Source organism: Lepidochelys olivacea (genome assembly GCF_965140295.1).
Source record: "Lepidochelys olivacea isolate rLepOli2 genome assembly, chromosome: 2".
Classification (NCBI taxonomy): Eukaryota; Metazoa; Chordata; order Testudines; family Cheloniidae; genus Lepidochelys; species Lepidochelys olivacea.
Window position 1 is genome coordinate 180,495 of NC_140412.1, and position 13,574 is coordinate 194,068.

Sequence of the window (13,574 nt, forward strand, 5' to 3'; positions counted from 1 at the left end):
ATGGGACAGGAATTGCATGAGCTGCCACTTCAGGATGAGTTGTGGACACAGGAAAAAAGTCATGGACAAATAGGAAAAGCACAATACGTGACATTTTTTTCCTGCTATGACAAACCTGCAATCCTAGTGATCATGGAAGGGGCATCAGCTGTTTCTCAATCTCACTGGCATTGGCAGGAAAACTCAGAAGGATAGTTCAAAGTAAGGGCACTTACTTCCTACCCACAACATATGCACCAGGTGAAACATGAGCTGGGCTGGGAAGTTGGGAGTTTCTTCAGATAGGGATGGAAAATACTCTTCAGTGTAGGCCACAGGAGGGGAAGAAATGGTCTGCCCAGTCCTTTAGGATCATTTGATCACTGTCTTGTAGATAGAAAAGGAGTACTTGTGGCACCTTAGAGACTAACACATTTATTTGAGCATAAGCTTTTGTGAGCTACAGCTCACTTCATCGGATGCATTCAGTGGAAAATACAGTGGGGAGATTTTTTATACACAGAGAACATGAAACAATGGGTGTTACCATACACACTGTAACCAGAGTGATCAGGTAAGGTGAGCTACTACCAGCAGGAGAGAAAGTGGAAATGGCCCACCTTGATTATCACTACAAAAGGTTTTTTTTCTCTCCTGCTGGTAGTAGCTCACCTTACCTGATCACTCTGGTTACAGTGTGTATGGTAACCCCCATTGTTTCATGTTCTCTGTGTATAAAAAAATCTCCCCACTGTATTTTCCACTGCATGCATCCGATGAAGTGAGCTGTAGCTCACAAAAGCTTATGCTCAAATAAATGTGTTAGTCTCTAAGGTGCCACAAGTACTCCAGTTCTTTTTGTGGATACAGACTAACACGGCTGCTACTCTGAAACCTGTCTTGTAGATGTAGCTCTAATAGAGTTCTAAAACATAGTTCTCTGCTACATTCCTCTTTTGTTTTTGCTTGACTTTCCACCTTGTTTGTTGTTGCAGGAACTAAGGAGCACCTGACATGCATGAGTTAGGCCTCAGCCCTTATATCTTTTGCCTCCCCTTGTTAGAAACACAGTCCAAAGGAGTAAGGCAGCCACTTCCAAAAAGAGGTATGGGCCTCTTTCCCCAGTTACAGTTGTCACATAATGGCCTACACTGCAGGTAAACTCCCAACCTGTGAGGCTGGGTGGGAACCACAGTTGTAATGGGGAACTGAGCTTCTGGCAGTGATGTGGAGTAAAGAAAGGTGGCCAGAACTGATTCTCAAAAGTCTTATTGCCTATTTTCAAAGGAATTATTTCTCCCTTCCCACAGCCCAGGTACTATAAGATGTTCTTCTAGGCTGCCTTGCCAGCAGAGGACTTGAGCTTGCTGTGACTTTTTATGCATTTATTTTTTAATTTACCAAATGTGTTTGTTTGTACCTGTAGGCACACAGATAAAAATATAAAATCAGATATAACTTCCAGCATTCAGACCCATTGCACTGCTGCTGTGTTGCCTAAAAGAGAAAGTCCCAGGCTGAAGAACAACAGACCCAAGGCAGAAAACTTTATGTACAATGCTCTTCTTTCTTTTTGACACCCACCCTCCGCCCACTGTCCTGCCAGACAATCCAATACCACAGTATGAACCATACAGGCTGGTCTGGGCCAGGCCTGGTACCAAACACTTGAAAGAAATCTATGTAAGAAAAAAACATTGTTGAGCTTTAAGAAAAGATAAGTTACAGTAAAGCTCAGTTATTTCCTCCTTTTGTCTGAATCCCTCCTCCCTCTCTTGTCGTCACAATGAGGGAACCTGCTAACACTTGAAATGGCTTATCCTCTGCTACAAATCCCTCCCTGAGAGAAAACACCTCTTCTTGGCGGTACACCCTCAAGGAAGATTCTGCTTGATGAAGGCTGCATTGTACAGGCTTGATTCAGTGCCCTACTAGCTTGGCTAATTTAAACTAGAGACACCTCTTTATCCCCGCATGGCATGTAAATTCCCTCTGCTGCTGCCTTCCAGCTGCCTGCTCATGCCTCCCCCTCTAAAGCAATAATATTTTCAACTATATTTAAAAACACCCATAAGGTTATACAATGCTAAGTATAAAAGCTGGACATGTGCCGATGGACAAGGTCATAACTACAGGTAAGGGCAAAGAATTTACTGCAAGATCTTGCTCCTGGAAACTGTCAAAGATCCTCCTGGTACCACATATGTGGAAAAAACGGACCACAACCTGAGAAATATCCAAAAATCAGCATTGTTCTTGTAAATGAGAAGTACGGACTTCCCTGGCTCAGGGCAGAGCTTTGCATTATAGTTTCACCCCTCCCCGAATAATAGCAAGCTTGTTCTGTCTGCTGAGGAGCTTCCCTCTGCAGATGATAAATAGACTCCACTTTATTTTTGTTTTAAACAATCTGTTGATTTAATTTTTTTATAATTTGGATCCTATTGCAGTAAAATTGCCTTTCACCATGTAACTATATGAGGAAATCATGCTGTAGGAGGCCAGTGTTGCACAACTGCACACTCAACAACATGAAGGAGTATTCAGTATGTTACTAGTGTCCATCACTGAAGCATAACCTCCCATTTCTCCATTGACAGACCATAATTACAGCCCCTGGAGTTGGGATTTAGGCAGCATTTCTAAGGTCACTTTTTGGTTTTGAAGGTCCCCAGGAGTTTGGGCATGAATTTTCCCATTTTCTTGTCTTTGGCATCTGTGTCATATTCCCCATCACTCTGAACTGGTTGTTCATCCTTCTTGCAGAAGACCTCAAACCTACTATAGACCCGTTTCTCCTTTCGCATATTCTCCATCTTTTTCAGAAGGGTATCTCTGTCCTCTGATGGTTGCCTCTGAGGATTCCTCTTATGGCTCCCAAAACTTTCTGACCTGCTAATGTTGCAGCTTTTCTCCTTCTCGCCTTTACATTCCAAGCTGCTGGTAGACTTGGTAAGATCAGGATTACTTGTGGAAGGTAGTTGCTTGGCCAACTCAGCTCTGTTCTTCTGACTGTTGGCAGAAATTTGCTCCAGAATCACCTTTGTGTCATCACGGAGGTTGCTGCTGTATAGGATGTTTGCCGTGGAAGAAGCAAACCTGGTCTGAGATGGCTGGTTGCTTTTGAAAGCAGGTGCTGTTGTGATCCTTTGGGATTTCTCTTCCTCCATCACTTCCTGAAAATCCCCTTTCGAAGATCGTTTAAGGCTCATGGTCTGCTTGTCAAACTTTCCACTCTCAAGAATGGTTTCTTCCTCTGATTTCTTTTCACCTTTTGGATTCAGCAACTGTTTCAACCTTAGCGACCCTTTCCTAAAAAATTCCAATGGACTCTGTTCCTGTTTGGCACCCTCTTCCTCAGATTTATTGAGAGAGCTGTCAGACCCTTGATTCTTGGATAAACTTTCAGGAATTGATGTGGTGCTTATCCTAGCCTGTGGTTTCTTGAATTCTGTGTCAGCTAGTTCCTGTGTGTCTCTTCTGAATGTCAGTTTCTCCCTTTTCTCTGGCAGAGCAAGCTTCTGAGTGTCTCCTACAAACATCAGGTTCTCCTTCATTGGAAGAGTAGGTTTGCTGTCTATGGGATAGAACCGAGAAGATAATTTTTCCATTTTGCTGCTAATATTTGTTATAGGATCTTTACTTAGTGTGTCAAGGAGCTGGGTGGCTGAGGGAGACATACCAAGCTGTTTCTCAGACTCAATGTGCATCTTGTAACTACTGAAGGATTCTTTTGAGTCTAGCACCCTACTCTCCAGGATCTTGTATTGCACAGCTTTGGTACATTTTTTCTCTGCATTCTGAGATTCTTCCTGTAGAAAACTGGAAACAGCTTTGGTGTGACTAACTGTAGCACTCTCTCTGTCTTTCCCCACAGTTTTGTACTTCTCTAAAAGCTCTGCCACTTTAGAAGAGGTGGCTGCCTTTATAGTTTCATTGTCTTTTATAATATCACTGGACATTTGCTCCTTTTGGATCATCTGAATCTTCTCCATTGTTGTATTCTGCTGATCTAAATTGGCAGCATTAAAAATCAAAGAAGATCTGAGCCTTGAGCTCCTCTGGATCAAAGGATTTATCCTGGACCTAAAGGAATCCTGTTTCACAAGGGAGGTCTCCTCGCCTGCTCTCTCAGTACCTGCCGACTCTTTGGCACTTTCAATTCCCAATGATTTATTATTAAATGACATAGGAGACTTGAAAGAAGGGATCAGGTCACTGGGGTGCTTTGTGAGGGGCTCCCCAAGGCTCAAAACATCATTATATGACTCTGATTCCATGGGCATTGGGATGCCTTCGTCTCCTGGTTCTGACTGGTATGCACTCAGGTATGAAGAAATCCTCCAGTTACGCAAACCTGTTCTATTTTCCTGGGTCTTCTTGTCCTGATCTGGGTCCTGGTCTTGTAAAAACAGTCGTTGTTCCAGGCTCTGCTTCCGTGTGGGGGATGTCTGGCACATGAATTTCTGCCCTATGTTTTGCCTCCTTAGTGACATCAGCCCTGCAGGGTTTACTTGGTCAGAACCATGCCTCACTTCCCTGGAAGAATTTGAATGCTCATAATCTAGCCTTAAGGGGAAACCCTCTTGTGGGAAGTGGGATTCAAGTTCAGGGTATCTGGGGTCCTGTGCATAGTCCTCCATTTCATTGAATCCCGGCCTACCTCCTCGGATTCGCTCAAAGAACCCCTGAGGCCTGCTGGAACCATAGGGATGTTCAAATTGATACTGGTAGAACTGGTCCTTTTGAAAGTGACTGGACTGCATTTTAAAGTCATCCAGATTGTTCATGAACATCTGCCTAGAACACTGCTTTGAAGAAGAAAAGTTTTCAAAGGTTCCTTCAGCAAAGCTGTGCCTCTTAAAGGAATCCAGCTCTAACTGCCTGGAGCGAAATAAACCTCTGACAGGATCAATCTGAGAATTCTCCATTTCTGCCTTCTTAGAATACATGCGCATTGCTGACCCCTCCATACTGTGGCGCATCAGTTCATCCCGTCTAAAGGCTGACAAGAAGTATCTGTCTGGATCAACTCTGTCCATGAAGGGCGGAAAGACATTGTCATCCCTCTGGAATAGCAGGTGTGGTTTCTTTGGAAAGAAGGGCATATTGTTGCCAAAAGGGGCCATGGTAAATGGCTTCTCTGCCTTCACCAAGACATTGGCTGGAGGAATGAGAGGGTCCGACTGAGCAAAAAGAATTCGGAATTCTTCATCAAAGCTGGACACCAGCTCCCCTTGGAAGATGTGAGCGATGCTTCGATGAATCTTCTCAAAGGACCACATAAAACTGTACCAAGATACAGAAAAGATGAGATGTGGTTAGCATCTGATGTGTCAAATCAGTGGCACCACTTCACATCCACCATGCACTAGGTCTAGCCTTTTACTAGCACCAAGTACTACTCTGGCAGCTTTCTACAGCCCACAAGAGTCCCCCATTAACAATTATTGATCATTGGGCATCAGTCAGTCCCAAGACTAATAGGCTCATGTTCTAAACTGAAAGATCTAACATATCAAGTGGTAACCACAGAGAAGAGGAGATGGGGGAAAGGAGGATGAGGGTTATGGTAAAATATGCTAATATGATTGTCCTGTCTGAATTTTTTTTAATTAAATATTTTAAAGTTATTTTAATACATTCTTTTTATTTGTAAATAAAGTACCCACCTGTACAGCACTGAGACAAGGACTCCCCTGCAAGGAAGAGCACCCCATTCCTCACAAGTACTATCTCACTCTCTCAGCAAGATCCATACAGCATGCTCCCTGCCTCAATGAGGTAATAATTTTCCTTATCTGGGTTTTTAATGTGGGGACACTCACTTTAGTACCAAAAGTACTTAGTATGCTGTTTTCATTAGACTGACCTATCTGAACTCAGAAGTATAACACAGGCATTGACATAGTAACTTCTATATATTAATATTATGCAGTAGTCACTCCCATACTTGTAACTAGATGCTGATTTTAATAACCCATCCATCTTTTTAGCAACTTTAATTATTCTATGATAACACTTAGGTTTGGTGCTGGGTTGAAATAAAAAAATATTTCAAAAACCTGACTATGTTTTCTCAGGACACAATCACTGACATGACTCAGTCTGGGCGGATTATGTTGTGGCTTCAGCCAGGTGGTATTTGGACTTAGCGTCCCTCGCACTGCTGGTGTCTGCAGTGATTTTGAGTGTTTAAATTAGTTGTAACAATTACTAATTCTTTGTACAGATATTTTACGTCCCGGATATGAAACAAGCTTGGCTTTAGATTTCTGTAGTTTCCTTAGCTACAGAATTATATATTATCCCTTGGAATAATCGTGCATTGTGCGCCAATGTCGAGTTTAAGGGATACAAACATGCCACTGACATTTAGTTGTCATAGTTAGAGCGCCCTCTTCCACCAGCATCTCTTCCTAATGGAGACAGGGCCATGCCATTCTGCAGTCCCTCCCTACACCCCCTCACCTGTAGTTGCCACTTAGCACCACCATGCAGTCCACCAACAGGAACTTCTCTTTCACATGCCCTTTGAAGGACATCCCCGTGCGGCAGTAATAGGTGGGGCCAGAAACTGTCCGGACCCTCAGGAACTGCAAACCAGCAGAGAGATGAGGCAGTGACTTCCAAAGGCAGCAGCTGCTCTTGCACTCCCCTTGTCCCCCATTAGCTCATTTTTTCATACCCATCTCTCCCATAACATCAGCACTAGCTTCTCTATTTGCCTTTCTGTCCAGCTACAGTGTCTCATCATGACACTACCCAGGCTTCCTCCCGCCTTTATCTCCCCCTCATTACTGAGATAACTCCTTTCTCTCCTGGCCCCTTACACCCATCTGCCTTGTAAACCCCTCCCTCCCTCCTCCCCCCAGCTCCTCAGGACCAGACCATAGGGTCCCAGCGATGAACCCGCCCAGGTCACCTCCACATAGTTGAGGTTGACTTTGCACTTAGCAGCTGTGTCTAGGAAGAGCTGGGAGTTCATTTCATCCAGGAGGATATACACAGGGACCCTGCGGGCAGCAGCATCCAACACTTCACTCAGCAGATCCACATCTGTGAAAACGTCCATCACTATAGCTACTACCTGTGGGAGAGAGAGTGAGGTAAGGACAGTCCAGTTTCAGGCCTGCCTTCGTCATCCCTATATATGAGCATTCACTGGCAGCTGCTTACAGCACAGTCCCTCCCACCCCAGCATCTGCCTCTGTTGTACTTGCTGCATTCCTTCCCCCTACCCTGACAGCACATGCCCTGCTGGACCTGTTCTGTGCCCCACTCTGGCACCTGCCCCTTCTGGACTCACTTCATGTCCCGAGAGTAAGAATTCTTACGCTTTAAGGCTGGAAGGAATCATTAGATCATCTAGGTCTGATTTACACCTAAAACTTAGGTTGAACTAGCTACATCACTCAGGGCTATGAAAAAATTCATGCCCTGCATGACAGGTAGGTTGACCTCACCCCACTGTAGATGCAGCTAGGTCAGTGGAAGAATTCATCCATTGCCCTAGCTACTCCCTGCTGAGGGGGTGGGTGGGTTTCCTACTGCGATGAAAAAACCCTCACGTCACTGTAGTAAGTGTCTATGCTACAGCGGCATGGCCTGTAGTACTTGTAGTATAGATGTATCCCCAGTCTGATTTCCTGCCTAACACAGGCCTGAGAATTTCATCATTACCCCCTACTGTCCATGATAATTTGGGTTTGAATAAGCATATCTTCCAACAAAGCATCCTGTCTTGATCTGAAACCATCAAGAGATGAAGAACCCAACACTTCCCTTGGTAACTTGTTCCAATGGCTAACCACCATCACTATTAAAAATGTGTGCTTTATTTCTAATTTTAATTTGTCTTCAGCTTGTAGCCTATCTGCTAAATTAAAGGTTTCAGAGTAGCCGCCGTGTTAGTCTGTATCCACAAAAAGAACAGGGGTACTTGTGGCACCTTAGAGACTAACACATTTATTTGAGCATAAGCTTTCGTGAGCTACAGCTCACTTCATCAGATGCATTCAGTGGAAAATACAGTGGGAAGATTTATATTAACAGTGAACATGAAACAATGGGTGTTACCATATACACTGTAACCAGAGTGATCAGGTAAGGTGTGCTATTACCAGCAGGAGAGCGGGGGGGTGGGAGGGGAGGCGGGCCGGAAAAACCTTTTGTAGTGATAATCAAGGTGGGCCATTTCCAGCAGTTGACAAGAATGTGTGAGGAACAGGGGGGGAGGAGGGGAGGAACATGGGGAAATAGTTTTACTTTGTGTAATGACACATCCACTCCCAGTCTTTATTCAAGCCTAAATTAATAGTATCCAGTTTGCAAATTAATTCCAATTCAGCAGTCTCTCGTTGGAGTCTGTTTTTGAAGTTTTTTTTTTTTGTTGAAGAATTGCCACTTTTGAAGAGATTGAAGTGTTCTCCGACTGGTTTTTGAATGTTATAATTCTTGACATCTGATTTGTGTCCATTTATTCTTTTACGTAGAGACTGTCCAGTTTAGCCAATGTACATGGCAGAGGGGGCATTGCTGGCACATGATGGCATATATCACATTGGTAGATGTGCAGGTGAACGAGCCTCTGATAGTGTGGCTGATGTGATTAGGCCCTATGATGGTGGCCCCTGAATAGATATGTGGACACAGTTGGCAACGGGCTTTGTTGCAAGGATAGGTTCCTGGGTTAGTGGTTCTGTTGTGTGGTATGTGGTTGCTTCAGGTTCGGGGGCTGTCTGTAAGAAAGAACTGGCCTGTCTCCCAAGATCTGTGAGAGTGATGGGTCGTCCTTCAGGATAGGTTGTAGATCCTTGATGATGCGTTGGAGAGGTTTTAGTTGGGGTCTGAAGGTGATGGCTAGTGGCGTTCTGTTATTTTCTTTGTTGGGCCTGTCCTGTAATCGGTAACTTCTGGGTACTCTTCTGGCTCTGTCAATCTGTTTCTTCACTTCAGCAGGTGGATACTGTAGTTGTAAGAATGCTTGATAGAGATCTTGTAGGTGTTTGTCTCTGTCTGAGGGGTTGGAACAAATGCGGTTCTATCGTAAAGCTAGGCTGTAGACAATGGGTAGTATGGTGTGATCTGGATGAAAGTTGGAGGCATGTAGGTAGGCATAGAGGTCAGTAGGTTTCCGGTATAGGGTGGTGTTCATGTGTTTATCTTTGAAAACTCGTGGCGAACGGGGGAAGTCCCAGATGACTGGAAAAAGGCTAATGTGGTGCCAATCTTTAAAAAAGGGAAGAAGGAGGATCCTGAGAACTACAGGCCAGTCAGTCTCACCTCAGTCCCCAGAAAAATCCTGGAGCAGGTCCTCAAAGAATCAATCCTGAAGCACTTACATGAGAGGAAAGTGATCAGGAACAGTCAGCATGGATTCACCAAGGGAAGGTCATGCCTGACTAATCTAATCGCCTTCTATGATGAGATTACTGGTTCTGTGGATGAAGGGAAAGCAGTGGATGTATTGTTTCTTGACTTTAGCAAAGCTTTTGACACGGTCTCCCACAGTATTCTTGTCAGCAAGTTAAAGAAGTATGGGCTGGATGAATGCACTATAAGGTGGGTAGAAAGTTGGCTAGATTGTCGGGCTCAACGGGTAGTGATCAATGGTTCCATGTCTAGCTGGCAGCCGGTGTCAAGTGGAGTGCCCCAGGGGTCGGTCCTAGGGCCGGTTTTGTTCAATATCTTCATAAATGATCTGGAGGATGGTGTGGATTGCACTCTCAGCAAATTTGTGGATGATACTAAACTAGGAGGAGTGGTAGATATGCTGGAGGGCAGGGATAGGATACAGAGGGACCTAGATAAATTGGAGGATTGGGCCAAAAGAAATCTGATGAGGTTCAATAAGGATAAGTGCAGGATCCTGCACTTAGGACGGAAGAACCCAATGCACCGCTACAGACTAGGGACCGAATGGCTAGGCAGCAGTTCTGTGGAAAAGGACCTAGGGGTGACAGTGGACGAGAAGCTGGATATGAGTCAGCAGTGTGCCCTTGTTGCCAAGACTGGGAGTGGATGTGTTATTACACAAAGTAAAACTATTTCCCACTCCCAGTCTTTATTCAAGCCTTTATTCCCATTCCCATCCCAAGAAGGATGTGGATAAATTAGAGAGAGTCCAGCGAAGGGCAACAAAAATGATTAGGGGTCTGGAACACATGACTTATGAGGAGAGGCTGAGGGAACTGGGATTGTTTAGTCTGCAGAAGAGAAGAATGAGGGGGGATTTGATAGCTGCTTTCAACTACCTGAGAGGTGGTTCCAGAGAGGATGGTTCTAGACTATTCTCAGTGGTAGAAGAGGACAGGACAAGGAGTAATGGTCTCAAGTTGCAGTGGGGGAGGTTTAGGTTGGGTATTAGGAAAAACTTTTTCACTAGGAGGGTGGTGAAACACTGGAATGCGTTACCTAGGGAGGTGGTAGAATCTCCTTCCTCAGAAGTTTTTAAGGTCAGGCTTGACAAAACCCTGGCTGGGATGATTTAGTTGACAGATTGGTCCTGCTTTGAGCAGGGGTTGGACTAGACTAGAGGTCCCTTCCAACCCTGATATTCTATGATTCTATGACCATTGCGTATTAGCACTGTAGTGTCCAGGAATTGGATCTCTTGTGTGGACTGGTCCAGGCTGAGGTTGATGGTGGGATGGAAATTGTTGAAATCATGGTGGAATTCCTCAAGGGCTTCTTTTCCATGGGACCAGATGATGAAGATGTCATCAGTGTAGAGCAAGTAGAGTAGGGGCATAAGGGGACGAAAGCTGAGGGAGCGTTGTTCTAAGTCAGCCATAAAAATGTTGGCATACTGTGGGGCCCTGCGGGTACCCATAGCTGTGCCACTGATTTGAAGGTCCCCAAATGTGAAATAGTTACGGGTGAGGACAAAGTCACAAAGTTCAGCCACCAGGTTTGCCGTGACATTATCGGAGATACTGTTTCTGACAGCTTGTAGTCCATCTTTGTGTGGAATATTGGTGTAGAGGGCTTCTACATCCATAGTGGCCAGGATGGTGTTATCAGGAAGATCACCGATGGATTGTAGTTTCCTCAGGAAGTCAGTGGTGTCTCAAAGGTAGCTGGGAGTGCTGGTAGCATAGGGCCTGAGGAGGGAGTCTACATAGCCAGACAATCCTGCTGTCAGGGTGCCAATGAACTTAGGCTTGAATAAAGACTGGGAGTGGATGTGTCATTACACAAAGTAAAACTATTTCCCATTCTCCCCTCCCCCCCCCCCCCACATTCTTGTCAACTGCTGGAAATGGCCCACCTTGATTATCACTACAAAAGGTACCCCCCCCCGCCCTCCTGCTGGTAACAGCTCACCTTACCTGATCACTCTCATTACAGTGTGTATGGTAACACCCATTGTTTCATGTTCTCTATGTCTATAAATCTCTGCACTGTATTTTCCACTGCATGCATCCGATGAAGTGAGCTGTAGCTTACAAAAGCTTATGCTCAAATAAATTTGTTAGTCTCTAAGGTGCCACAACTCCTCCTTTTCTTTTTGCTAAATTAAAGAGACCTTTAATAGCTGTTTTTTTCTCCCTATTAAGATACTTCTACATCATAATCAATTCACCTCTTAAACATCTTTTTGATAAGCTGAACAGACTGAGTCCTTTCTCTTACTGTAAAGCATTTTTTTTTCCAGCCTTGGAATCATTTTTGTGGTTCTTCTTTATATCTTCTCCACTTTTTCAACATGCTTTTTAAAATGTCGACACTAAACCTGGACGCAGTATTCCAGTATCGGACTCACCAATGTAAAACTCGCTTCCCTACATGCATTCACTCTCTCTGTTTTATACATCTACCATGTCTCAGTGGGAGCTCCTGTTCAGTAGCCTGTCCACTGTGACCCCCTAAATCCTTTTCAGGATTTACAGCTTTGCAAGATACAATTCCCCCATTCTGTAGGTATTGCCTATATTCTTTAAAGTTGGCAGTGGGGGTGGTGTCTTTAAGCCATCTTTGAGCTCCTCGTGTTCTGAGACCATGCAGAGTCCTGTGTAACCTCTGGTGTAGCATAGCCTCAGGGCTGCTCTAACTTACGCAGTTTCCTATGGCCTCTTGGCAGCAGAGAATAACTGTAGTACAGTGAATGCTGGCCGTGCATCCAACACCCTCCCTTTCCCTCCCCATGCCAGGAACTGGGAAGAATGTCAATGCAGAGCCTTTACACTGCTCTACACAAACTATGGAGGCCCCTGTATGAGGGGAGTCTCAGGGAGCTGCTTCCAGTCCAGTAAAACCCCTTTCAATTGTCAGAGTGACCTAAGGGGTCCTGAGTGTAATTTTGCACAGGGAATAGAAGAGGGACTCAGTGCAGAGCTGCCGCATCCTGCCCCATCCCCTTCAGCTCTGTTGGTTCTGGCCTTTGTTCAATCTCACCTGTTGTGCAGCTCGGATCATCCTACGGGCTTCTTCCTTGATGCTGGGATTGTCTGGGGGTGGTGGCTGCACCAGAGTTGTTACCTCAGTACCCTTGAATCCAAAGACCATTGGCCAGCCCAGATCAAGCTCAGGGACAGCAAGGTCAGAATTCAGAGGCCAATAAGTCCCAGAGGATCCATCCATGTCATTGTCATGCATGGCATCCATGCAGCTGCCCTCTTGGTTGGCATACTGGGGCTTCTGGAGATGCTGAGTGATGTGCTCTACCTCTGTGCTGCAGAGAAAGTCAGGGGCTCCTTCTTCATCCAGGAAATGATGATAACTCTCTTGCCCCTCTTCAGCTAGCACATCCAGAGCCAGCCGGTAATACTCCTTGTAATGGGGTGGCAGGTAGTTAGGGTCCAGGGGGTTGTCCCCCTGTGAGGAGCTCTGGGACCGGCGAGCCATGAGGGGCAGGGGAGCTGCAGGAAAGGAATAAAGAGCAGGGAGCTAATAGCCAACATTAACCATCACCCTCATCCCCATTGTCACCTTCCTCCTCCCAAATGGCTATGTGTAGGGATCATGCATGGTAAAATAGTGGGAGACAGTGAACAGACGTCAAGTGCACTGGATAGTAATTACCGTAGATACAGCTTTTATTGCGGTATGTGAGGCATTATATATCAGTGATATAGTGGCTTGGAAATTGATCTCTTGGCAAGGAAATGGGATTGTATGGTCACCTACTAATGTGTTACTTTGACATATTAGCATATATTTGTTCAAAGTTATGGTTGGGAGGATGGTGTAAATTGGGACGGTGTGATGGTGAGTGATAAGGGATTATAAAGCAGGATGCCTTAGCTGTTCATTTTCAGGCTTTCTAAAGTTAGATTTTTTATTTTTTTGTAACAATCTAGACTTTTTGTTAAAGCAAGTATAATTTGTCTGGATATTAGCTGGACGTCAGTGAAACAAACTATCAGTCTCTCTTTTAAATTAATTATTCTGTGAAACAGGGCACTGGATGAAGCAGTACACTCATACATCCCTCAGGTTTCAGAGTAACAGCCGTGTTAGTCTGTATTCGCAAAAAGAAAAGGCGTACTTGTGACACCTTAGAGACTAAATTGGTTAGTCTCTAAGGTGCCACAAGTACTCCTTTTCTTCATACATCTCTGTGCACCTCTTCAAGCCCTTGGATCCTTTAA

At 44.8% G+C, this 13,574-nt stretch overlaps 1 protein-coding gene across 1 annotated transcript in view; it reads right to left on the bottom strand.

Moving 5' to 3' along the window:
* Positions 1–744: 744 nt before the first annotated feature.
* The window catches only part of FAM83H (family with sequence similarity 83 member H), a 57,208-nt gene continuing 44,378 nt past the window's right edge, over positions 745–13,574 (bottom strand). Inside the window, exons 2-5 of the mRNA XM_084620995.1 lie at positions 12,379–12,842; positions 6,905–7,069; positions 6,451–6,575; positions 745–5,268 (exon numbers count right to left, since the gene is read on the bottom strand). Of these exons, the coding sequence (XP_084477121.1) occupies positions 2,628–5,268; positions 6,451–6,575; positions 6,905–7,069; positions 12,379–12,828 (3,381 nt within the window). The 5' untranslated portion in view covers positions 12,829–12,842 and the 3' untranslated portion in view covers positions 745–2,627. The remainder of the gene's footprint in view (positions 5,269–6,450; positions 6,576–6,904; positions 7,070–12,378; positions 12,843–13,574) is intronic.